The 27931-nt window shown below is 42.8% G+C and overlaps 1 protein-coding gene across 1 annotated transcript; it reads left to right on the plus strand.

The window, feature by feature from the left end:
• The first annotated feature begins 1606 nt into the window (after positions 1–1606).
• On the plus strand, positions 1607–27931 carry gpx4b (glutathione peroxidase 4b). Its single transcript, XM_020530754.2, has 7 exons — positions 1607–1737; positions 11827–11921; positions 14878–15022; positions 17697–17848; positions 18496–18520; positions 19382–19441; positions 27618–27931. The coding sequence occupies exons 1-7, from the start codon at positions 1651–1653 to the stop codon at positions 27648–27650; spliced, it is 597 nt and encodes a 198-aa protein (XP_020386343.2). The 5' UTR covers positions 1607–1650; the 3' UTR covers positions 27651–27931.

Raw genomic sequence — 27931 nt, forward strand, 5'->3', positions numbered from 1 at the left:
TTGGATTTGAAGAAGTGGAGATTGAGGATGTTGAAGAGCTGCTTGAGTCCCACTGTGAAGACATCTCTACAGCTAATGTACAACAATTTGTCACTGAGGGGGAAGTAGAAGCTGGAGATGAAGAAGATGAAGTCCAGGATGCAGCACCATGAGAGCTTTCCACTTTTGTTTTGTATTCTATCCTGAGGGATGATGTGGAGGTGCCAGTGTTAGACAGGGGTGGACAAGCTCAGAAATCACACGACACCAGGCCATAGTCCAACAGGTTTATTTAAAAACACAAGCTTTCAGAGCTTAGCCCCTTTGTCCGGTGAAGCGAGTTCACTTTACCTGACAAAAGCCTACACTCCGAAAGCTTGTGGTTTCAAATAAACCTGTTGGACCATTACCTGGTGTCATGTGATTTCTGGCCTTATCCTGAGGGAAATTGAGAAGCAGTTGCAGCTCTTAGAGGACAATGATTACAATGCAGAACGCAGCAGGGTAGTGGTTCATGGAATAAGATCTTATTTGGCACCCTATGAACAGCTTCTTCATGAAAGAAGAAAAAGGGCAAAGCAGCAAAAACTGGATATTTTTTAAAGCCAACCCCCAAGAAACAGTCAGAAGACAATGAACCATAGCCATCCACTTCTGGATTAACTATTTTTCACCCTAACTCTGCAACCACAACTGCACCTGAAGGGGATGATGATGACCCTCAGCCCCTGCATTAACAACAGAGCAACCCCAAAACCTCCTCCCCCATCAAGTCATCTTGACATTTTTTTCAAGGTAAGGTATTAAATTTACTTTTATTTCATTATTAGATATGAATTAAACATTTATTCAAAATGTGGCTATCCTTTGTGTTAAGCCTTTGAGTGATTTTTGAACGATTTTGAGTGACTTTTTTGATGGTCTGCCCCTAACCCCACTTTTCCCATACGCCCCGCTATTTCTGTAGCACAATTTTCTACACCACAACGTTGCACAGGAACGTAACTATCGTGTTATAGCAGAAGCGACTGTATAATTGGCGTGCTAAAGGAATAATGAATGTAGTGATTAGGCATGAAAGTATAGTCGAAGTCGATGATAATCCTTGACTATCAAATAGTGAGCAACCTTGTGGGGCTATCTACCCAAAGCACGCAGATCCTATTTCACATAAATTTTCCTTACAATGTCCCAGTAAAAAGAGCAGTGGGGGAACAGAATTCTTAAAAGGATAGGTGATTTAAACGTTTGAAAATAAATGATACAGTCTGAACTAAGGGCAGAGGATTGAGACTGGGTTTCGTTTTACCCCAGAAAGCCTGTGCAAACACCAACACCGAATGTGTTGGTTTAAGGAACAAAAACAGAAGTTGCTGGAAAAGCTCAGCAGGTTTGGCAGCATCTCTGAAGAAATAAATCAGAGTTAACGTTTCGCGTCCAGTGCCACTTCCTCAGAACTGTTGCTTTAAGATTGACTAAGAGCATGTGCATAGACTTTTTGAAAAGCATTGTTTGCTAGGGAACAGGCAGTGCGGGGTATCAATGGGTTGATTCGCTCATTTGTCGGGCTATTTTTTTTTATCAATTCTGCTCACGAGAAAGAGCCAGTGGAGTTTAAGTATCTCTGGCCCCTCCCCGATGTGACTCACCATCTCGTGTTGTTACAGGAGAATGATCGGTTGGACTCAGCGCTTTATAAAGCGAGCGATCCCGATCGGTTTAGCAACGTTCAGGCAGCAGGCAAAGATAAGAACGATGGTGAGTGTTTGGCCTACCGCAACGAAGAACTGCGGGTGCTGGAAATCTGAAACTAAAACAGAAATTGCTGGCGAGACTCGGCAGGTCTAGCAGTAGTCTCTTCTAATTTTTGCAAATCTGGTTTGCACAGGGCAGTTCAAACATGCTTAAAACGTAGAGCCTTTTTCACATACTTTAGATAACGGGTTTTTCTGGACCTGTTCAGAAACCTGGGAACACTTTGCCCCTACCCCCTTCTCTTGAACCTCAAGGCTCTCAAACGCTGGCGCACTGCGAAAGCTGCACTTCTTTTTAATCCTCTCGCCACACTCCAGGCCTGTAATACTGCTAGCTGCCTCAAAAATAAGACTTTAAACCTTCTCACTGGGACTGGTCAGCGTTAGTCTAAAGAGATTTAAAACTAGAGCATATGTTAATATGACTGGCTGGGGACGTGGGATTGTGTATGAAGTATCTAACAAATTATGACGTTAACGATGGCCCATTGCGTGGGCTTCACTACATGAATTCTGAAACAGAATCCGACAATGCAAGAATTTACTACCTCTGGCAGCATCAATGAACAGCAAATCTGTTTTGAGCCTTGTTACCCCCTGAGTTTCTCTTTTTTTTTTCTTTCAGATTTTCAGCAAACGCAGTTCGTTTTTTTTTTTATTGTAGCAGATGAATTGTTGTTCTTTCCACCACATTGTAGGGTGACGACAATCATTGATGCCCAGTCTCCTTTCGTTTGTACTTCATTTATTGTCTTTGCGGAGTTACTCGGTTTCCTGGGGTCGACACTAACAGAAGCTTTTGGATATTGTGATCTGCAGTGTTAGAGTTGCACCTCCAAAATAGTTCTTCCTCCAAATGAATAGGAGGTCGGTGGTCAAGTATAAATTACTGCAATATGCAACCCAGTTGCTTCTACCTCAGCCTGTGCGGCCTCCCTAGTCTCCCTGGCACCATGTGTGAAAACATTTTACAAAGTGACTGCAAAACTCGTTTCAGATTACTTGAAATTGGACTCAAAACCAAGCTCTTCCAAACTGAATTTCACTTTAAACATCTTTGCATTTAATCTTGATTTCTGGCTAGTTAATGTTGAGGTTCTTGTAACTTTTATTCTCAGGTTTTTTTACGGCAACAATATACATTATTCTTAAATCTTTCTGTACATACACAGCTACTAAAGCAGTTCTGTCTAGTCTTTTTATGCCAAGATAAAAATTGGACTCTGACACTCCTTGCAGTTAGATAAACTAAAGTCATTTCTTAATCATGCAGGATGTGGAGGTGCCACTCTTCCACTGGAGTGGAGACAGTCAGAAGTCACAATACCAGGTTATAGTCCAAAAGGATTATTTGAAATCACAAGCTTTTGGAGTGCTGATTATTTTTCAAGTGACTTGTTAGGAAAAGTGCACAGGCATAGAATTGATCAGCAGAGAGAGCAAAAGATTGCACAAACAGGGGTGTGTAGTGTGTCAGCAGGCTGAATTAAAAAATCTCTGCAGGTGATCGTGTCAGATGGTGTGAGGAACGTATCACCAGCTGAACAGCAAGTGCAGGATGACCTGTGACTCAATTAATTGAGGCAGAGAGATAATTACACAAAATAAAAATGGTGCTGGAGATGAACCAAATGACTGATAGTTGTAAGAGTTGCATGCTGAGGACTTAACCAAAATAACAAGTAATCCCAAACTAATTAAGGTAGAGAGATCATAATAAGCCATCAAGGTGATGGTGTCAAAACAGGACAGTGAGGAAGATTTTACAAATACAGAGCAGAATGGTGGGGTTATATGTAGCACAACATGACCCCAAGGTCACAGTTGAGGCTATCTTCATGACTACAGAATTTGGCTATTAGTTTCTGCTCAGCAGTTCTGCATTGTTGTGTATCTTGAAGACCACCTTGGAGGGCACTTAGCTGAAAATTGGAGGCTGAATGTCCTTGACTGCTGAAGTGTTCCCTGGTTGGGTGGGAACATTCCTGTCTGGCAATTGTTGCACAGTGTCCATTCATCTATTGACCAAGTCACATGAGTATCTGCCGTGCTACACAGCAGATGCTGCAACCTTGAAATTGAGAGAGTCTGTATTTTCAGCTCGCGCTCAAGATACAACGGACTAGCTATCTGACTCTGCAAGTAGACTAGGCACCAGAACTACACCACCTACGTGCATGCCAAGAACAGGAAACTGGAGTAACTTTTTATCATCACCAGCAGTAAACAAACCTCCCTCTGGTCCTATGACAGGGTCGCCTGAAGAGACTTGTTATTTGACCTGTCAACACTCCACTCAACATTTGTACAATCTTTTGAGCTCTCTGCCTATAAAATTCTGTGCCTGTGTGCTCCTCTTCACGTCATCTGACGAAGAACAGCACTCCGCAAGCTTGAGATTTCAAATAAGCCTGTTGGACTACAACCTGGTGTCGTATGACTTTTTACTTGTGCAGGATGCTACTTATGTATGTTTTGAGGCAACGTGAGGGTCTGACAATTGAATGCCCCTGCCCCCATTGTACTTTGGCAGAAAGATGTAATTTGATTGAATTGCTTCAATGTTCTACACACTGAAATGATCTTCACAGAACACTGCATGCAGATGTGAATTTTCAATACTACTGCATCAGAAACCTCTTGCAAAACAATTTGGCCTTGATTTGGTGTTATACTTTGATTTTTGTATTCAAAACAGCCCCTTGTCAGGGGCTACTGGGGCCAGGTTTAAGCCTCTCAATGGCCTTTTGAGGCGGTCTGTTAACCCTCAGCAGATCAAAGTTTGAAGCTGGGTATGGTTCTTTTTCATACTCCATTGTAATACTTAATACCAGTTTAATTTTTCTCTGCCTCCAATATGGCACTTGCATCTTGTTAATGCAGCTTTATTTTTCACCTTTTTAATTCTGTTTCTTATTAATATGAAATTAAATTGTTTTCTGTACAACCTCAAACTGTAGGTGTTCTGCAGTAATCACTCAGAAGTAAGGGTGTGGCATGCCCTGCCTGCAAAAGTAGTAGACTCGCCAACTTTAAGGGCATTTAAATGGTCATTCCATAAACATATGGATGATAATGGAATAGTTTGGGTTAGATGGGCTTTAGATTGGTTTCACAAGTCGGCGCAACATTGAGGGCTGAGAGGCCTGTACTGTGCTGTAATGTTCTATGTTCTATCTAAATAGCACTTCTTAAATGCAGCAAAACATCTCTGACCCTTAAGACAGCAACCTTTTTAAAAACAAAATGGGCATCCTGTCTCGTCATTGGGACAGATGACCAGAATCCTGTCCCAATGCAGCAAAATATTCAGGTTTTGGGCTGAAAAATAGCAAGTAACATGTGTGCCACATAAATACAGAGCAATGATTACTTCCAACGAGAGAATCTAACCATTTGTTCCTTGATTTTCATGGAGTTACCATCTGCGACATCCCCACTATAAACATCTTGGGGATTACAATTGACCAGGAACTGTACTGGACTAGCCATATAAATACTGGGGCTACAAGAGCAGGTCTGAGATAAGGAATCCTGTAGTGAGTAAGTCACCTGTGACACCCCAAAACTTGCCCACCATCTACAAGACTCACGTCAGAAGTGAGATGGCATGCCCTCCAATTGCCTGGATGGGTACAGCTCCAATAACACTGAAAAAGCTTCACACCTTCTAGGACAATGAAGCCTGCTTGACTGGCACAACATCATCTGCACCCTGTATCATTGATGCTCAGTAGCAGTAGTGTAATATCTGTAAGATGCACTGTACAAATTCACCAAGGTCTTTTTAGGACCATACTTTCCAAACCCACAACTCCTATCATCTAGAAGGAAAAGGGCAGCAGATGTACAGTACCACCTGCAAGTTTTGCTTCAAGGCAGTCCTTATCCTGACATAGAAATGTGTCACTGTTCCTTCAGAGCCTACAGCTGTTTAAGAAGGCAACTTTCCACTGCCTTCTCCCCTAGCTAATGATGGGTATTAAATTGACCCAGCCAGCAATACCCCAACCCATAATGATTTTTTTCAAATTAGCTCTTCCCCAACCCCATTTTTATCCTCTGCCATAATCTTAAAACAATTGAGTTATGGTCCAATGCTCCCTTTAGAATTATGCCTTCCACCTGCCTAGGCTCAATCCTGAATATTAGGTTTAAAACTGTCCCCTTCCTTTTTTGGGCTTTTGTGTACTGGCATGCTTTTTTTTTACAAAAAAAAAAATTAATTCTCCAAGGTACACTCTCTCTTTTTATATAAAAATGTTGTTACCTCTACCTTGCACATTAAAAGTATCCCAGATAATATTTGGGTTCACTACAAACTCCTGTTATTACTAGCCAATATCTCGTAAATTTGATTTTTACATATCTGATCCTCTATCTCTCCGTGTGTATCTTGGGGGTCTTGTAGTACACAGCCAACACACGTTTGCTTTTTTACTTTTACCTAAAAGGCCTCATTTGATCCTACCAAGATTTCATGCCGTCTCACTACAATAATTGATTCACTGATAAATATTGTGACAACATCTCCACGCCCCCACCCATCTCGATCTTGTCTGAATGCCCTAAACTAGGAATGCTGATCTACCAGTCTGAACGATGGGCAGGACAAGTCTTGTATATCTGACATCATACTCCCACATGCCTGTTTGTGTCCTCAGCTCATCTATCTATATTTCCAAACATGTTTTCTTCATTGCAGTACAGTTTTCTTTCCCCTGCCACCCCATTGCTTCTAAAAGTCTGCAAGATTTGCCTGATCCCTTGCAGTGAACCAGACTAAGCCAACTTAGTCTGATGCCATTCACAGACAAATTATGATTGTGTGCTGATGGCTCCTTGCTTGCACAAGCAAGCATTTTCTTTTTTTAAAGAAAACTAAAGAACAGTGAATGCTGGAAGTCAGAAACAGTTCTGAAGGGTTGTTGACTCAGAGTTAACTCTGGTTTCTCTGCACAAATGCTGCCTGACCTGAGTTTTTTTCCAGCAATTTCTGATTTTTGTTTTTAAGTATTTTCTTGCGTATCTGTTAAGGTTTGTTTTTATTTAGATTTTGTTGTATTGTCGAAGGCATGACAGACAGGGAGTTGTCAGAATTAAGCTTAGTAAAGAATTTTAACCACGTCACTTCAGTGCATTTAAATGAGGAAAAAGTATGTAGTAAATCAATATCTTGTATGTCAAACAGCAGAATATCAAGTGAGAACCAAGCAGAAAAATGGAGAAAACCCAATTTGCTGTTGAAACACCCCTGAGGCCAATTCAAAAAGCTGCATTGGCTTTGAAACTTGCGTCAAAGGTAGACAGGGTGGTTAAGGTATTTCGCACACTTGCCTTCATTGTTCAGACCTTTTCTGTACAAGAATTGGATGTCCTATTGAGGTTGTACAGATCATGGTAAAGTATTGTGTGCAGTTCTGGTCACTCTTCTATAGGAAGGCTATTATTAAACTTGAGGCTTGAGAAGATTTACCAGAATGTTGCTGGGAATGGAGGGTTTGAGATCTAAACATAGATTGGGACTCTTCACTGGAGCATAGGAGGTTGAAGGGTGACCTTTTATTGAGGCTTATAAAATCATGAGGGGTGCTGATCAGGTGAATGACCAGCATCTTTCCCTAAGGTGGGGTAGTTCAAAACTAGGGGACATACTTTTAAGGTTGAGAAGAAAGGCTTAAAGGACATGGAGGGGTGGGGGCGGGGGTAACTTTTAGTGGTTTGTGCATGGAATGAACTGCTAGAGAAGGTAGATGTCGGTACAGTTGCAATGGTTAAAAGACCTTTTTGGGTAAGGAAAGGTTTGGATGGATATAGGCCAAATACAGGGACTGGTTTAGTTTAGGAACATGGTTGGCGTGGACTAGTTGAACTGAACAGTTTGATTGCAAGCTGTTTGACGATGACTTGATGGTGAGTTGGAAAGTTTAAGGAAGGGAATTCCAGCACTTCAGGCCAATGTAACTGATGAATGAAATGATTTTCTTGTTTCTCAAACTGGACATGAGACTTGAATTACAGGAGCCCAGAGATCTGAATGTCTTGCTGTCTGGCATTGGTTAGAGATACTGCCAAGGATCAATAGCCCAACATGGAACTGCTGAAGAATGTTAGTCTTAGTGGTGTTGTGTTCCATTTCAGTGTGAAAATATCAGTGGAAGTGTTTTTTTTTTGCTCACCTAATGTTTTAGTTAGGTCCTTGAACTCAAATCAAAATTCTTAAAGTTAGCTTGCATATGTATTGCTGTGATCATTAACATGTTAGAACATAAATATTTGAACTGAATGTAATTCATGCCTGAGCATGCTTTTCATTGAAGATTTTGAATGGTGTTCATCTCTGATTCTAGGAATAAGATCAGAGCTCTGCCTGACCACGGTGTGTGACATTTCTTCTTGGGTGGTGTTTTGCATGCTTTGCACAAAGCACACCCCCACATTTGGTTATTTTTTTGACATTGCACAATGTCATTTCGGTGTTTATGTATATCTTTCAACTTGTTTAATCCAATATGCAGAATGCCAGATATTTCCTACCAAATAAGTAAATCGTTACACCACAATTAGGTCATCTTTTTCTGTTTAAGAAAATAGAACTAATAAAACTAATCGGCCTGTTATCTGCTTAAAACTGTTACACTAACCAGCTTCTTTACTGTAAAGGAGAACTGCATTTTTCATATCTTGTTAACTTCAGAATTGGTCAGTTTGTTTTTCTGATCCTTTGTATCTTCTTAGTTTGGTTACAAAGGCACTTGGTACCTGTCATAGCTTTACCATGGACGTCCAGTCCCTCTACACCTGCATTCCCCATGCAGATGGCCTTAAGGCCCTCCGCTTCTTCCTGTCCCGCAGGCCCGACCAGTCCCCCTCCTCTGATACCCTCATCCGCTTAGCCGAACTCGTCCTCACAATCAACAACTTCTCTTTCAATTCCTTCCACTTCCTACAGACAAAGGGGGTAGCCATGGGTACCCGCATGGGCCCAAGTTACGCCTGCCTCTTTGTAGGTTACGTGGAACAATCCCTCTTCCGTACCTACACCGGCCCTAAACCCCACCTCTTCCTCCGTTACATTGATGACTGTATCGGCGCCGCCTCGTGCTCCCACGAGGAGCTCGAACAGTTCATCCACTTCACTAACACCTTCCACCCCAACCTTAAGTTCACCTGGACCATCTCTGATACCTCTCTCCCCTTGCTGGACCTCTGTCTCCATATCGGGCAACCACCTAGAAACCGATATTCATTTCAAGCCCACAGACTCCCACAGCTACCTAGAATACTCCTCCTCCCACCCACCTTCCTGCAAAAATGCTATCCCCTATTCTCAATTCCTTCGCCTCCACCGCATCTGCTCCCAGGATGAGGCATTCCACTCCTGTACATCTCGGTTGTCCTCGTTTTTCAAGGACTGTAACTCCCCCCCCTCGGTGGTCGAACGCCCTCAACCATATCTCCCAAATCTCCCGCACCCATCCTTCACACCCCGTCCACGCAATAAGAACCAAAAAAGAATCCCCCTCATCCTCACGTACCAACCTCCGGATCCAACGCATCATCCTCCGACATTTCTGCCATCTGCAATCCGGCCCCACCACCAAAGACATCTTTCCCTCCCCACCCTTATCTGCTTTCCAGAGGGACAACTCTCTCCGTGACTCCCTTGTCCGCTCCACACTCCCCTCCAGCTCCACCACACCCGGCACTTTTCCCTGCAACCGCAGGAAGTGCTACACCTGCCCCCAGGCCCCAAGAAGACTTTCCACATCAAGGAGATGTTCACCTGCACATCTGCCAATGTGGTATACTGCATCCGCTGTACCCAGTGTGGCTTCCTCTACATCGGGGAAACCAAGTGGAGGCTCGGGGACCGCTTTGCAGAACACCTACGCTCGGTTCGCAATAAACAACTGCACCTCCCAGTCGCGAACCATTTCAACTCCCCCTCCCATTCCTCAGACGACGTGTCCATCCTGGGCCTCCTGCAGTGCCACAACGATGCCACCCGAAGGTTGCAGGAACAGCAACTCATATTCCGCTTGGGAACCCTGCAGCCCAATGGTATCAATGTGGATTTCACAAGTTTCAAAATCTCCCCTCCCCCCACCGCATCCCAAAACCAGTCCAGCTCGTCCCTGCCTCCCTAACCTGTTCTTCCTCCCACCTATCCCCTCCTCCCACCTCAAGCCGCATCTCCATCTCCTGCCGACCAACCTCATCCCGCCCCCTTGACCTGTCCGTCCTCCCTGGACTGACCTATCCCCTTCCTAACTCCCTACCTACACTCACCTTTACTGGCTCCATCCCCGCCTCTTCGACCTGTTTGTTTCCTCTCCACCTATCCTCTCCTCTATCCATCTTCTATCTGCCTCCCACTCTCTCCCTATTTATTTCAGAACCCCCTTCCCCTCCCCCTTTTCTGATGAAGGGTCTAGGCCCGAAACGTCAGCCTCTCTGCTCCTATGATGCTGCTTGGCCTGCTGTGTTCATCCAGCCCTGCACCTTGTTGTCTTGGTACCTGTCATGTTTGTTTTCTTTTGGATTGCCAGATTTAGCTGCTTTTGAATGTTTTTGTTTCTGATGGAAAATTAGGTAAATTTTGTAATCCTTAACTTTCTTCATGAGATTTCAGATTAGTTGTCTCGAGGCAGTTGACTATAGACGGCTTGGGCTTTTGTACAATATCTATATAGTAGGTTTTTGTATTGTGCAAACTTTTTTAGTGAAGTATAGATGTGATTTTAAGTCATAACACCAGTTTTAGTTTGCCATTAGATAACAACAGAAACGTTAACACTTGCTTTTGATGTCCAATCCCATGGATGTCAACAAGGGATCAGCCCTTAGCCTAACTTTTATGCATGCTCCCAATATACCAGTGAACTATAGTCTTCTGGTTTGGTTCAAACGAACATTTTACATTTCATGTATTTCTTCTTTGGGTCTCCATTCTCATGTGGGTTAAAAGCTGCATGGAACATTCAAGTAGCTGATCCCTTCAGTAATTTCTCTCAAGGCTCCAGTGACCTTGCTATTCTCCTGTGGGCACAATGTTGTAGGTATTGAGCTAGTTTTAAGTGTTACCTTGCATTGTCACCTAGTTATTCTATCTAGTAGAACTTCTTTTATTGAAGTGAGATTTGGGTAGGAGTAATGATTTTAATTTCAGGTTTTTCAGACATTATCTAAATGTCAGCCTGTTTGGCAAGGATGACATGCTAATGATGGGTTGTATCTTTGCATTCAAGTTGAATTTTAATTTTTAAAAGGCATCTAACTTGGTTGTCTTTATTATAGTTCAATACTCTTTTTGAAGTAGCTGAGTATCATGCAAAATAACAAGATGTAAATTACAGAAATGTGTAAAGATTGCAGTGAATTATTGACTTCAGCTAGGATTCTCTGGGGTGGTTTTCTTCTTTTCATCAAGCAAATATTTGGACTGTTTTAATCTTGTGGTTTGCCTTGTTTTAGTGGTGTGCTGGGGTAGCCCTTGTACTGCAGAATCTTCCCTTTTGTCTATCCTCTGATTCACAGGGATCAAAAAGGCTGATCCGAGTGGAAACAGCTAGCAAAACTCAGGTCAGACAGCATCTGTAGAGAGAAATCAAAGTTCATGCTTCAAGTCCTGTGACCTCTCAGAACAGAGCAGGTGTTGTAAAGAAGGGTTACTGGTCTTGAAACATGAACTGTTTTCTCTCCACAGATGATGCCAGACCTGAGTTTTGATAGTGACTTTTTTGTTTGCAAGTATGTTCAGTTGTAGGAAGGGTTTGCCTGTGGAACTATAATGTAGACTGTTTTATTTTTTGATGCAGATTGATTTGTTTTAAGTCAATTGATACCCAATCTCTTGTTCTAACTTTACATTCAACATGTTCTCACATTTTATCTTAACAATTTTCAGGCATTATGGATAGAAGGGATCCAAATGACTAGAGTATTTGCCAATACTTGTGGGTTTTTGTCTTTCTCCTCTTGATTTACAAAGAAATATACACTGCTTTTTTAGCTAAATGTAAAATCAGCTTCTATTGAATGTATTGGACACTTTTTTTTTTCTTTTCTTCATGCTTAAAATTGCTTTCAGAGTGCGCAACCAGAAGACTGGAGCAAGGCCACATCCATTTATCAGTTTAGCGTCAAGGACATAGATGGCAAAGAGGTGAATCTGGAAGAATACAGGTGAGTGGACAAGCATGCTGCTGCCTTGCTCAATTCTGTTTACAGAATGTTTTAACTGTTTCTAAAAGCTTGCTTGCAATGTTTCCAACCTCAGTCTGAAAGGTTTTTTGTTTGTTCACTTACTAATTAAGAAATATAAGCTTTTTACTAAACAGCTTGTTCAGAGTTGCTGCTGTATGGAGCAGGAGGGGCTTGTACCTGGGCTTCCTGGTCCAGAGGTAGGGACATCATACCACTGCACCACACCTCTCTTCTGAAAAGGTCTTTTAATTGCTCTGTGTGGGTATTTCTGATCAAGGCAGCAATTATTGTCCTCGAAGGTGGTGGCTGGCTTGAACAATTCATGTGTAAGGAAGGGAGTTCTGGGGTTTGACGCAATGGAAGTGATGGCCATAGTTCCAAGTCAGGCTGGTGTGTGTGGCACACAAAGAAATTTGTAGGTGGTGCTTTTTGGTATCTGTTGCCCTTATCTAGGTGATTGAGGTTGCAAGTTTGGAAGGTGCTTTCAGAGGATCCATGGTGAGTAGGCAACTGCTACCCCAGTCATTGATGGAGGAAGTAAATATTTGTGATGGATGGGGTGCCATTCAAGAGGGCTGCTTTTCCCTGAGAGGTGGTTAGCTTAAATGTTGAAACTGCACTCATCCAGGCAAAGGGAGTGTATTCCATTACACATGGCTCGTCTTGTAGATGGTGGGTTGCCCTCCCTGTCTTGACAGCCTAAAGTCTATAATAGCTGCAGTAACCAGATGCACTACAGAAATGTACAAAGATTCTGAAATAGCGTCTTCCAAACTTTCATCCACCACCAATACATAGAAGGACAAGGGCAGCAGCTACTTTGGAGCACCACCACCTGTCCATCCTGAATTAGAAATATATTGTAATTCCCTCAGTGTTGCTGGGTTAAAATCCTGTTCTCTCTCTGACTGCATTGTACACCAGATGGACTGCAGTGGATTCAAGAAGGCATCATTTTCTGGAGGACAACGAGGAATAAAATCTAAATGCTGTCACAGCCAGCTTCACCCACTTCCCATGAATGAATAAAATAAATCTCTGGGCATGACTGTTCCCTTTTCACTGACAGACAATTTCCTGCTGGCCAACTTGATGTTGGCTATAGGCTTTGTAGGTCTGTCTGGATTTCCACCATAGACCATTCCTACAATCTGTTTTCACGTGCCTCAGGAATTCCCCCACATTTTGATTCTAGTACATAACCCATTCTGCATTCAGGCCTCTTGAAGCTTTGCACACAAGTGCGTTAGATATCCAGTTGTCTGCTGGGTTATTTCGAGTGAAAGATCAACCCCCTGCAAATCATGTAGTTTAGCAGATTTTCAGAGGAATTGACTGACATTATTCCACCCACTTCTTGCTCATAACCCAGTTTGGTGGGAAGTCAAGGCCTGAAACGTGAACATTCTTGTGCAGGTCTGACCTGAGTATTTCCAGCATTTTTATGAAAGAATTGAAATCACTGAGAGCTGATGAACTTTATATTCCAGTTCATAACTTGGATTAATAGACTGAAAGGATGAGTCCTTACAGGTCCTGTAGTAACTATTTTAAAAAAAAAAAAAGCACTTCTATTTGAAAGAGAATTTGCAGGCGACTAGACTAAGTTAATAGCTAACTTTCCAAAACTAGGCATAGTTGCTCCCACTAAGAAACCAATTGTAACTAGATTACTCATGGCTTTTATGCCAGAAGTGCAAAATGTGCTTGTGACTTGAAAGCTGTGTCCTCTTCACTACAGAGATAACAAGGTGTAAAGCTTGATGAACACAGCAGGCCAAGCAGCATCAGAGGAGCAGGAAGGCTGACATTTTGGGCCTAGACCCTTCTGAAGAAACGCCAGCCTTCCTGCTCTTCTGATGCTGCTTGACCTGCTGTGTTCATCCAGCTTTACACTTTGTTATCTCAGATTCTCCAGCATCTGCAGTTCCTACTATCTCAAACTCCTTTTCACTACATCTGACCATTCTGTTGAAGTTCATAGAAAATGGTCATGCTTTTTTCTTTAGTGACTCATTTGTTAATTGCTCCCTGTGACTTGGTAACACCTTGCAATTCAGTAGAAAACAAGCATGAAAAAACCCATTTTGTGATTCTGGTGTGGATCAATTTGATTCTTAAATTTCAACCAGCCTGAAAATCTTGATTTGCTGTGTCTTTATTGGGTTCCAATGCTTTTTTTCAAGATTGTTTTGATTCAATTTTTTTGTTCAGAAACAGACTTTGTCTTGCTCTGTCTCTAAGGAATTTTATTCTAAATTCATGGGATGAGTGTCACTGGCTGGGCTACTGTTTGTTGTCCCTGAGAACTGCATCCTAAAATCCTCTAAGTTGTATTTGTCTGCAAAGAAAAGTTGCAGTTCTTTACACTATTAGAAATTGCATAGACTCCAAAACCTGTTTTAGTACGTCCTCTGTTGCCTGACCTGCTGTGTTCCTCCAGCTCCTCAGTGTTGACACACAACCGTGCCACCCTGGTTGCTTAACCTGTGCAAGTACCATTAGTTAGCCTGAGAAGTGGCTGTACTTTCATTTATGTAGTTATTCTTGAGTAATTATCTATAAACACCAAAATAGTCACCACACAGACAGCCACTGACAACTAGCCATGACAAGTCACAGGAAACACTTTTTAAGCACAAGAGGGGGCCCCTTCAGAATCAAGAGTATTTCAGAACCAGGGCTGTGTGCTTGGTTTTTTTTTGTTTGTTTACTGTTCCTCCCTGCTGCTGTCAGTGAGTGACCCATCTCCTTGCTCGGATGTCAGAATGGCTGTTTATGCATACATTGATTAGAATCCGTGCCATCTCTTGTCTGTGACCACTGTTCCTGTGCTCCCTGCCCCACCAGCCACACTTGTGGTTAACACCACTAACATTGACTTATTTGTTTTGACGTGCAAAGTAAGTAGTTTTTTTTTTTGTCTCTTCTTTAGGGGTCTTGTCTGCATTTTTGTAAATGTGGCCTCTAAATGAGGAAAGACTTCCGTAAACTACACTCAGCTTGTTGAACTGGATACTAAATATGCTGAGAAAGGTTTACGGATTTTGGGTTTCCCCTGTAACCAGTTTGGTAAGCAGGTAAGCTGCGGGAAAACACAAATGTTTCAATGAAGATCTGTAGCTTGGGTTGCAGTTGATGTTGGTTGGTTTGCCGAGCTGACTGGTCTTCATGCAAATGTTTCGTCTCCCTTCTAGGTGACATTCAGTGCAGTGTACCCTCCATTGAAGTGCTGTTCAGTCTGGTCTGGCATGGTGGACAGTCTTGTTTCTGGGTTTTCTACTGTAGTTGCATGTAGATGGGGTCTATTTCAACATGTTTTTAATGGCATTGGTGGTTCAAAACCAGGCCTCCAAGAATTCTTGTGCTTGTCTTTGTCTTGCTTGTCCTAGTACTCTAACTTTGTCCCAGTTAAATTGATGTCCTTCTATGGCAGTGTATCACTGGGATCAAGCTCTTCAAGGAAGGAGAACAACAATCAACTCCTGTTTCTCTAGATGTAATGGTAGCATGAACAATAGTGAATCTCTTACTGATGTAAAGAGTACACACCGACCAAATCCTGAATTACAAGAGTAACCACCCCAGCATCCACAAATGAGCAATAACTCATAACACCGTGGAGCTGCACAAAAACTAAGGAACATCCATACAGAGCCATTGTAAACAATGGTTATCCTAATAGCTTTGTCTGCCAATGTTTGGCAAACAAATAACACCAAGAAGACACTGTATACCCAATACACTGGCCACTCTACCCTATGTTAGAACCACATCAGAACTGACTACAAGACTCCCACGACCTCTTGGAATAAGGATAGCACACAAACCAACAGCCACACTTTGCTAGTTATACACAAAGACGAAAGATGACATACCCACAATGAGCAGGACAAATGTGATATTATAAAATACCATGCAGCAACTGAGAAACACTACGTAGGACAGACAGGATACGTGAACACCAATTCACAGCAAAACGGCACGACCAACTCTCCCTTCCTTCAATTCACTGACATAGAAGGACGCCAATTTTAACTGGGACAAAGTTACAGTACTAGGACAAGCAAGACAGTAATAAGCAGGAAAATTCCTGGAGGCCTGGCTTTCGATCACTGCTGCAATTAACGAACATGTTGAAATAGACGTAATCTACATACCACAACAGTACAAAATCGGAAGCAAGACTGCCCACCATGACAGATCATGTAAGGTCAGAGTGGGACACAACAGTGCTTCAACGGAGGCTACATAGCACTGACAATATCCCAGAGAAAGGCGACAAAACATTTGCATGAAAACTAGTTAGCTTGGTGAACTAAACAACAACCACTATGTTGAACATGCAATATATGCAGATTTTCTTCATCTTTCCAACCCATTGGTTTTAAGAGTGCAGTGTTGTTTCTTAATGTACAGTCCAAAAAGGGTGAATTAGAGTACTGTCCTCTCTAAAATCTAAGCGAAAATTTTTATAGGAGTAGGCCATTCAGTCCCTTGAGCCTGTTCCACTGCTCAGTAAGATCATGGCAGATCTATGGTCTAACTATCTATATGCATGCTTTTGGCCCATATCCCTTTTGCCTGGCAAAAATTTGTCTAACTCCGATCTTAAAACTAATATCTGATCTAGCATCAATTACTGTTTTGTGGAAGAGCGTTCCAACCTCCACTACTCTTTGCATGTAGAACTGCTTCCTAACCCCTCTTCAGAATGGTCGGGCCCCAACTTTTAGACTGCCTCCTGGCTCTAGAATCTCAAACCAGTGGAAATAATTCATGTTTATCTACCCTGTCTTCCTGTTTTAATAATATGAACTTTGATCAGATCACTCCTTAACCTTCTAACTTCTAGAGAAAACATGCTTCATTTGTGTAATTTCTCCTCTAATGTAACCCACAAAATCCAGGTATTTATTCTTGTAAATGGACATTGTAGTCTGCCCAAGGCCAAAATTCTTCCTAAGGTTTGGTGCCCAGATCTATTACACACTTCAGTTGGGGTCTAACGAGGGTTTTGCATAGCTGCAGCATAAGTTCTGCATCCTCTTACTCCAGTACTCTTGATTTATAAAGACCAGCATTCCCTTAGATTTCTTGGTGATTTCTTTCTACCCCTGCATCGGTTTGTGACATTTTAAAGATGAACCCCTTTATCTACTTGAGTCCCAAATCTCTTTGAGCACCTACTATTAACGGTCATACCATCTAGGAAGTACCCTGGTCTATCTTGCCAATCCAAAATGGATATTATATTGAAATCCATCTGGCACTTTTTTTACTCTTGGTCTGTCATTTATCCTGGGTTTAGAACTGAAATGAGGAATTTCTTCAACCATAAGATGGTTAATCTGTGGAACTCATCGCTGCAAGGTGTTGTGGAGGCCAAGTTGCTGAGTATATTTAAGACAGAGGTTCTTGATTAGTAAGGGGATCCAGGGTTATGAGGAGAATGAGAAACATCCGGCAGAGCAGACTTTGGGCAGTATGGCCTAATTCTGCTCTTATTATCTTGTCCTATGATTTCTGATTTTTGAACCTACTTCAAACTGAGCTGTTTAACAACTCCACTGCCTTTTTGATTTAAATGATGAAGCAACAATCATCCATACATTCCCAACAAATTCTGGATGTAAAACTAAAACCTTTTAACTATTGGAATTGTAGTCACATACATTTTGGATATTAATGTAATCTGACAAATAGAATTTAAACTTGCAGACTAAAATTTTTAATATTGCCATTTTGTTTCAGGAACCTGGTGATGAGAAACAAATTAAAGAATTTGCAAATAAGTACAATGTGAAGTTTGGCATGTCCAGCAAAATTGATGTCAATGGGGATAATGCTCACCCTTTGTGGAAATGGATGAAGGAGCAGCCTAAAGGGAAAGGTCTCTTTGGAAAGTATGTTTATGTCTAACATTTTTAGTAAACCAGGAATGATGCATTTCCACTTTTTAAGAGGAATCTCTTTCTTTTTTTTTTCTCAGCAGAAGTATATTTAAGGCAACTCTCAATACTACTACTTCAGCCCAAATTGTAGTGAAATCTTCCACAATATAATTTGTAAAATCTGAAATCTCTCTGGTTTAAAGTGCCAGGTCCCTCTTTTAGGTGCAACCCAATTCCCTTCACTTCAATTTTAAAAATATTAAACAGCTGGCTCAGTGGTTAGCATTGCTGCCTCACAGCACCAGGAACCCAGGTTCAATTCCACCTGTGGGCAACTGTCTGCAGAGCTTGCACATTCTCTCCATGTCTGCGTGGATTTCCTCCAGGTGCTCTGGTTTCCTCCCACAGTCCAAAGATGTGCAGGCTAGGTGGATTGGCCATGATAAATTGCCTGTAGTGTTCAGGGATGTGTAGATTAGGTGGATGGATCTGGGTGGGAAGCTCAAAGTCGGTGTGGACTTGTTGAGCTGACAGGCCTGTTTCTACACTGTAGGGATTCTATCTTTTAAAAATAAAGATAAGTCCTTAATGTAGCATTAGAACTAATATTAAACTGCCTCTTCCAAGACAAACTAACATTTTGTATTTTGTTTTTACAGTGCTATTAAGTGGAACTTCTCTAAGGTATGGAAGCTAGTTACTCTAATATCAAGTATAATTTTCTATACAGGGCATGTAATCCAAATCTAAAGCTGGATTACTTAGATTTTTTTTTTTTGTTTGAAACATTTAAGTGTTTATCACATTCCTGACACTTTTTTCATAAAACAAGTATGACAGAATCACAAGGAGCTATTGGGTCAGATGATGACAACTTGATCAAAAAGGTAGGCCTCTGAGGAAAGCAACAAGTGAATTCGACCTTAGTCTATTGAGTGAAATCACAGCTACCAATGGTGGAACAGTCTTGAAATGGGCAATGTTCTGGTGGCCAGAATTAACTAGGTGAAAATACTTCCTGTGAGTCGTAAGAGTGGAGGTGACTAGAGATGGTAACCAGACTGGAAATATTTCATATTTTTTTTTAACTAGTTTAACCAGGAATTGACAGGTGAAGTGGGATGCAGAAGCTTTTTTTTTTTAAAGCCTCCAATTTAGAGAGTCGATAGCATGGAGAAGGGATTCTGAAGCTGAAGCACTGGAGATGTGTCCTATCGGAATTTGAAATAGGCACTCTTGGTGATCAATGTTTGAAAGATTAAGTGTATCTCATGACATGATGCCAAATGTCTGCTTTAACCTCAAGATATTTACCAGGTTAAGGGGATGTGTAGGACTGCAGACAATATCTTCAACCTTTCCAGTATATAACTGGAGATGTAACCTGCTTATTCCAAATGTCTGACATCTGGGAGGTGGTGGGTTGAGGAGATGTTGCATTGAATTACACTGCACATTGACATGTTGCATGTGGGGCATCTTGTGGAAAGATGTTGGCTTCTGATACAATCCCAAGTGGCAACTTTATTTTCTCTTCTCTTCTAGTTTCTGATTGACCGGGAAGGTCAAGTTGTCAAGAGGTATTCCCCCATGGATGACCCTGTGGTAAGTTGTGGTGTTTGGTTTTTTTCAATTTAAACAAACCTTGTGAACTGCACGCTTCCAGTTTTTGGAGCGAGCCATTAGACAGAATGGGTGACCAACTGGACCTATTTGACCTGCGGCACCAACCAAACCAAATGTGTACAGCAGGAATATTTTTACTGAAGTCTGTCAAATGCTCTATTTTAAAATAACCTTTGTGCCCATAAGACTACAGAACAGAATTAGACCATTCAGCCTGCTTTAGTCTGCTCTATGATTCAATCATTGCTGATATAAACAAGAAGTCTCAAAATTGCAGCTTTGTTTTTTTAATAAACTTTCTCTTCTAGAAGTCTGTCCAACACTGGGTTTAGATGCTCATCTAAAACTTTAAATTCACAATAGTTCAAATTTATCTCAAAGGATAAAGTTGATTCTAACTTGTAATGCAGAGAACTTCAGATACTGTACACAGAACAATTCAATCCAAGAAGTGAGTTATAGCAGCTAACTTTTTACTTAACCTGCTGCAGAAAAATGGCTACATTAATCTGGTAGTGAAATGCCTTCCCTCATCCTCTTGCCATGCTCCTGGTTTCATCTTTATTATCAAACACTGGAAACTTTAGGGCAGCTTTAAATCCATGTGCCCACTTGAGGATGCTCTCCTTGGCAGCAGGAGAAGCCCATGTAGAATGTCCACCTGGCAGGGCTGGTGGTTGGTTGAGTAGGACCCCATTAACAGGTCCCTGGTCCCACTATGGCACCTCCAATCCAATGACTGCAACCTCTGAGTGCTGAGCTGGCTAAATTACCTGTATTTAATTAGCTGGGGAGGGGGACTGTTCGTGACTGTAAGGAACCACATCACCTTGTATAGCACAAATGGTGAGGGTGCAGGGGAGGCAGGTTCAATGTCCACAGTATTGGAAAAGTCAGGGGAATCGTGCTGAGATGTTACTTGAAGAGTGAGTGCAGAATGGTCAACTTCTGGGCATTAAAATTGTGTAATTCAAACCTAAAGTTGTAATTCAGTAATCCAGCTATTGAGAATCGGCTCTTTCTGTAATATCTACCTATACTTTGTAGAAAACATGGACCCGTAGATCTGGTTTAATGACAGATCTTGGTACTCCCCCAACCCCCAGTGATCATCTGTGGTGGATTGGCAGACTGACCAGGAAGCTGGAACTTGACTGATCTAGCACCAATCCTTCTGCCACATTGCAGCAGGAAGTGTTCAGTGATCAGAGAAATTCTAATTTCCCTCTTTTCTACCTGAGTACTCAAGCTAAATGGCACCTCCCTGCTGTCCCCTGAATAACAGCATGGAACAAATTGAGATGCTCGTCTAAATTCAATATGGCTTTGCTACATGTTAATTTGCTAACTGAACCAACAAAAGATTGTAGATAAATTTTTTTTCATTTCAATTTACCTGCTGGCTTTAGCCCCATTCAGTACTGTAAAGTGACAGTCAAAGTATGACATGGCAATACCCAATTCTGTTTTGATGGATTCCTGTAGCTCTGATTCTGTTATGTAACTAATACAATGTGGAATTAGTTACATGAGGAGAATTATTCCAGTAAATATTTTCTGGTGTAAAATGTTTTCTTATAGCTGGTGCATAGTCTTTCTTTCTTTCCTAATAGAGGTATTGAGGACATTAGTATGCAGGTGGTCCCTGTTTCTTTATTTTTTGGCAATAAACTAACTAGCTCATTGTGGTGAGATAGTAGGAACTGTAGATACTGGCGAATGAAATAAGGTGTAGAGCTGGATGAACACAGCAGGCCAAGCAGCATCGGAGGAGCAAGAAGGCTGACATTTCAGGCCGAGACCCTTCTTCAGAAATAGGGGCAGGGGGTTCTGAAATAAATAGGGAGTGGGGGGAGGTGGAAAGAAGAGAAGATAGGTGGAGAGGAGACAGACCGGTCAAAGAGGCGGGGATGGAGCCAGTAAAGGTGAGTGTAGGTGGGGAGGAGATAGGACGGGCAGGATGAGGTTAGTACGTAGGAGATTTGGGGGGTGGGGGTGGCGGCGTGGGGGGAAGGACAGGGTGGGGACGAGCTGGGCTGGTTTTGGGATGTGGTAGGGGGAGGGGAGATTTTGAAGCTTGTGAAGTCCACATTGATACCATTGGGCTGCAGGGTTCCCAAGCGGAATAGGGGTTGCTGTTCCTGCAACCTTCGGGTAGCATTGTTTTGGCACTGCAGGAGGCCCAGGATGGACATGTCGTCTGAGGAATGGGAGGGGGAGTTGAAATGGTTCGTGACTGGGAGGTGCAGTTGTTTATTGCGAACCGAGCGTAGGTGTTCTGCAAAGCAGTCCCCAACCCTTCGCTTGGTTTCCCCGTTGTAGCCTCCTCTACATCGGGAACAGTGGATGCAGTATACCACATTAGCAGATGTGCAGGTGAACATCTGCTTGATGTGGAAGGTCTTCTTGGGGGTGAGGTGAAGCACTTCCTGCGGTGGCAGGGAAAGTGCCAGGTGTGGTGGAGCGGACAAAGGAGTCACGGAGAGAGTGGTCCCTCCGGAAAGCAGATAGGGTGGGGAGGGAAAAATGTCTTTGGTGGCAGGGTCGGATTGCAGATGGTGGAAGTGCCGGAGGATGATGCGTTGGATCCGGAGGTTGGTGGGGTGGTACGTGAGGACGAGGGGGATTCTGTTTTGGTGGTTGTTGGGGAGGGGGTGTGAGGGATGAGTTGCGGGAGACACGGTTGAGGGCATTCTTGATCACCGGGGGGTGGAGTTGTGGTCCCTGAAAAACGAGGACATCTGAGATGTACAGGAGTGGAATGCCTCCCTGGGAGCAGAGGCAAAGGAATTGGGAATAAGGATGGTTTTTTTTTGCGCAGGAAGGTGGGTGAGAGGAGGTGTATTCTAGGTAGCTGTGGGAGTCAGTGGGCTTGAAATAGATATCGGTTTCTAGGTGGTTGCCGGAAATGGAGACAGAGGTCCAGGAAGGGGAGAGAGGTATTAGAGATGGTCCAGGTGAACTTAAGGTTGGGGTGGAAGGTGTTGGTGAAGTGGATGAACTGTTTGAGCTCCTCCTGGCTGCATTTTTGCAGCGCCGATACAGTCATCAATGTAATGGAGGAAGAGGTGGGGTTTAGGGCCAGTGTAGGTACGGAAGAGGGATTGTTCCACGTAACCTACAAAGAGGCAGGCATAGCTTGGGCCCATGCGGGTACCCATGGCCACCCCCTTTGTCTGTAGGATGTGGGAGGAATTGAAAGAGAAGTTGAGGGTGAGGATGAGTTCGGCTAAGCGGATGAGGGTGTCAGTGGAGGGGGACTGGTCGGGCCTGCGGGACAGGAAGAAGCAGAGGGCCTTTAGGCTATCTGTGGAATGCAGGTGTATAGGGACTGGACGTCCATGGTAAAAATGAGGTGTTGGGGACTGGGGAATTGTGGTGTGGGTGGTGTCACAGATGTAGGTAGGGAGTTCCTGGACTAAAGGGGAGAAAATCTTGGGGCAGGAGCAGGCAGACAGTGGGTCGACCAGGGCAGTCAGGTTTGTGGATTTTGGGAAGGAGATAGAAGCAGGTGGTGCAGGGTTGGGCAACGATGAGGTGGGAGGTCACCTGAGGTGATGAGGTTGTGGATGGTTTGGGAGATAAACAATCCCTCTTCCATACCTATGCTGGCCCTAAACCCCACCCCTTCCTCTGTTACATTGACCGTATCAGCACCGCCTCGTGCTCCCATGAGGAGCTTGAACAGTTCATCCACTTCACCAACACCCACCCCAACCTTAAGTTCACCTGGACCATCTCTAATACCTCTCTCTCCTTCCTGGACCCCTCTGTCTCCATCTTGGGCAACCACCTAGAAACCGATATCCATTTCAAGCCCACAGCTACCTAGAATACACCTCCCACCCACCTTCCTGCAAAAATGCCATCCCTTATTCCCAATTCCTTCGCCTCTGCCGCATCTGCTCCCAGGATGAGGCATTCCACTCCCGTACAGCTCAGATGTCCTCGTCCTTGTTTTTCGAGGACCACAACTCCCTCCTCCTCCTCGGTCAAGAATGCCCTCGACCAAGTCTCCCGCATTTCCCGCAACTCATCCCTCTCACCCCCTTCCCGCAATAACAACCAAAACAGAATCCCCCTCGTCCTCGCGTACCACCCCACCAACTTCCAGATCCAACACATCATCCTCCAACAATTCCACCATCTGTAATCCGACCCCACCATCAAAGACATCTTTCCCTCCCCACCCTATCTGCTTTCTGGAGGGACCACTCTCTCTGTGACTCCTTTGTCCGCTCCACGCTTCCCTCCAGCCCCACCACACCTGGCACTTTCCCTGCCACCGCAGGAAGTGCTTCACCTCCCCCCCCCCCCCCCCCCCCCCCCTCCTCCCAGGCCCCAAGAAGACCTTCCACATCAAGCAGATGTTCACCTGCACATCTGCTAATGTGGTATACTGCATCCGCTGTTCCCGTTGTAGCCTCCTCTACATCGGGGAGACCAAGTGGAGGGTTGGGGACTGCTTTGCAGAACACCTACGCTCAGTCTGCAATAAACAACTGCACCTCCCAGTCACGAACCATTTCAACTCCCCCCTCCCATTCCTCAGACGACATGACATGTCCATCCTGGGCCTCCTGCAGTGCCACAACGATCCTACCCGAGGGTTGCAGGAACTGCAACCCAATGGTATCAATGTGGACTTCACAAGCTTCAAAATCTCCCCTCCCCTACCATATCCCAAAACCAACCCAGCTCGTCCCCGTCTCCCTAACCTGTCCTTCCTCCCACCTAAAGCCCCACCCCCATCTCCTCCCTACTAACCTCATCCTGCCCCCTTGACCTGTCCGTCCTCCCTAGACTCTCCTTTTACTGGCTCCATCCCTGCCTCTTCGACCGGTCTGTCTCCTCTCCACCTATCTTCTCCTCTATCCATCTTCTATCTCTATTCCTCCCCCCACCCCCCCTATTTTTCAGAACCCCCTTCCCCTCCCCCATTTCTGAAGAAGGGTCTAGGCTTGAAATGTCAGCCTTCCTGCTCCTCTGCTGCTTGGCCTGCTGTGTTCATCCAGCTCTACACCTTGTTAGCTCATTGTGGTGTTTATTTGTGGAGTAGCTTCTGCATTTGAAACTTTCTACATCACTTCCCAGAAGAGAGACCTTTAGTCTTCCATTAGAAGCTGTCTTGCATCTTGAATAGGTTTTCTAATCTTTGGAACTTCAGTGCAGTGACAGTCAAGAGACCAGCAGGCGAGTCAACAAGAGCATTGGCAAAGAACAGAAACAACTAGAAAGTAGTGGGGAGGGATGGGGGAAGAAAGGACCAAGAAAATCAGGTAATGAAAAATAGTACTTGGCTTGAGATCTAATGAATGTTTTGACATTCTCACTAGTAATACAACCCTTGCAGTTTGAGTTTATATCCAGACATTTGCAGTTGAACCCCACCCACTAAATGCATCAATCTAACTTCTTTGAGTCAGTTAACTTATTTCACTTCTCTTGACACTATACTAGCTCTAAATATTGCAGTTGCCTCTGGTCTTGGTCTTCTGGCATCAGGATAGAAATATTTACATTATTTATACAAAATGCCCTTGTACAGCTGCTTCCCATACAGATGGGTGATATTCCTCCAAGGTATCCATGCCTAGTTCTAATTTGGGAGAAGGTGCTGAAGTTGATCATACAATTTATGCAACATCTTTTTTAAAAGTTGAGTCAATTGTACAGCATGGAAACAGACCCTTTTTTTGGTCCAACTTGTCCATACTGACCACATATCCTAAACTGATCTAGTCCCGTTTAGCCCATGTCCCCTTCAACCCTTCCTATTCATTATACACATCCAGGTGCTTTTTAAATGTTGTATTTGTACCTGTCTCCTCTTCCTCTGGCAGCTCATTCCATATACACACCACCCTCTGCAGGAAAAGTTACCCATCGGATCCCTTTTTAATCTTTCCTTCTCCTCGTAAACCTATGCCGTCAAGTTTTGGACATCCCTATCCTGGAAAAAGACCTTTTTGACTACTCACCCTATCTATGCCTCTCTAAAGTCTCTTCCCCAGCTTCTGATGCTCCAGGGGAAAATAGCCCCAGCCTCTCCCTATAGCTCAAACCCTGCATTCCTGACAACATCTCCTGAGATGTTCCAATACCCCACCCATGACTTTAGTTTGTTTCTTTTTAGAAACAAAACTGATGCCACTACAAAGAATAGAAGTCTCAATGTTCTGGTCAACATTCTTTGTCACATTCACTGAACTTTGTTACATTTGCCTATTAGTGACTGCACTTTGAAGTTAAGCCCTTGAGTGTAAAATGCTGTAGTGTCCTAGGAAAATAGCTACATTTAAGGTTTTAACTTTATTTCCAATCAGAATTCTATTTACTCTGTTTTACTGTTGATTTAAAATGACTAGAGACCTGAAGTTTGGATGAAAAATCCATAGCATTTTACATGTGCAAAATAATTTAAATAGGTATGGTTCTTCCTGTAAAGTACTCTATTATATATATAAAGGCATTAGATGATTGTAACTATTAGTCACAATTGTTGCTATTGTATGTCCAAAATTAGTGCCTGTTTTAAAAATTCTAAGGTGTCATTTGTGGATGTAAAACTGTACACCAATACAAAAACACCCCTAATTACTGTAAGCCCAGGCTGAGACAACTAGTGGTGTGCTTCACCTGAGCATTACCTTGGCCCAGGTGAGGGGTGAGGTTGAGAAGATGGGACTTTTTTAATGTACCTCAACTAGTATGGGAAATGAATCTGTTTTTAGCAAAAATGAGCTATCCAGTCAGAGCTACCTGACCTCCACCCCTAACTATGTGCACCAATAAAGTGGATGTTTTGTTTAAGTGACAAACTGAATACTAGTTGCACACAAGTACAAAGTTTTTATGTTTAAAATTTGCTTCCCACAAAACCAGAGTGGGTTTTAAAAATAACTTTAAAATTAACCTTGAGAAACTTTAGCACTACAGTAACATTCCATCCAATAAACTGTCAGTTATCAACATACTGAGCATACAGGATGCCCTTTATAAGGAAGAATTACCAATTACCACAAAGTTTTAACTGGGACCAGGAGTCTACCAGCTGATTGATTCATAGGTCCACATTATGTAAAAAACACTAAATAGAAACATATTGCAAGAGGTATAAACATTATTGTACTTCAAGTGATTTATGATGTAGATAATGCAACTTTGTCTTACATAAAACCTAACAACACTGCCTTCTGAGAAGGCATCTGGCTTTTAATTTAATGCAGCCATAACCTCCCTTTTGGATCTTTTCTCATCCTTTTGTTTTCTGCAGGATGAGGTTCTGTTTCTACTTTTTTTGTTCTTCATCTGTATAGTCTAATCTCCCCCTTCCTTGCTAGGGCTGGGACTTTTGTCTTCCATTTCCCAATATCAGTGAGCCCACTTGCCTGGTTGTTTGCTCTCAAAGCAAGCATGTGGTTGAAGAGTTTGGGACTTCAGCTCATAATTGAGCTCTCTCTCATCCTCCTCCTTGTGTCCACCATACCCACTTTACCAGTATCTGGTCACCATAATACTACTGGATCAGAGCTGTTCTCATTTTTAAAAGGGAGATGACTGGTGATGGTTTAACCTGATCACCACCTCTGGCAAGGGGAGAGATTAAGTCCTTCATGGTAACTTAAGCTGATGCTTAAGATTAAATATACTAGTGTAACTCTACAAACCAGTTGCCTGTGCAAACCAACCCTTTTCTGATGAAGGGTCTAGGCCTGAAACGTCAGCCTCTCTGCTCCTATGATGCTGCTTGGCCTGCTGTGTTCATCCAGCCCTGCACCTTGTCTCTTAAACCATATTGGCAGTAGAGTTGGTGAGCTGTGGGCTTTTTTTTCTCCATGCTACATGATTTTCATATTAAGTGGCAAGTATTTTAAATACTCAAATCTGACCAAATAAGAAATAGCCCTCATCCTTTAGAAATACTGTTTTGTGAACTGATGATTGACTAGTAGTTCAATGAGAAAAGCATTAGTCAAAGCAAACAACTACCACTAAAACAATTTGTATTGGAGGTCAGTCAACATTGCTAGTACACTTAATTTTGCAATTGTAAACAAGAAGGTTGAATGTGTGAATTCCTGGAACTTGGCAAGCATTCAGAATGAAGCCATCCATCTGAAGTTTGTTTCACTGTTTCTTTTATTTCAAACAGGTGATTGAAAAGGATCTCCCCAAGTACCTGTAATTGACCAATACAAGCAGCTCATGGAAATATAACTCAATGTACTGAATGTATATCAGCCTTTCAGTCTAGCTAATGATGGTCTGCTTTTAAACCTGTTGATGTGGAAAAGTGGATCTGACATGTGCATACCTGGCAGAAATGCTGATGTATATATCAAACTTGAGTTTCTTGGCAGATTATTACCATATATTCTAAATAACTTGTGATGTTTAACACTATATACAAAACTTTGGACTGTTTTGTTGAATTCCTCATGGCAATAAAAAAAAAAAATCAGCTCA

This window comes from Rhincodon typus, chromosome 29, assembly GCF_021869965.1.
Source record: "Rhincodon typus isolate 14 chromosome 29, sRhiTyp1.1, whole genome shotgun sequence".
NCBI classification, from domain to species: domain Eukaryota; kingdom Metazoa; phylum Chordata; class Chondrichthyes; order Orectolobiformes; family Rhincodontidae; genus Rhincodon; species Rhincodon typus.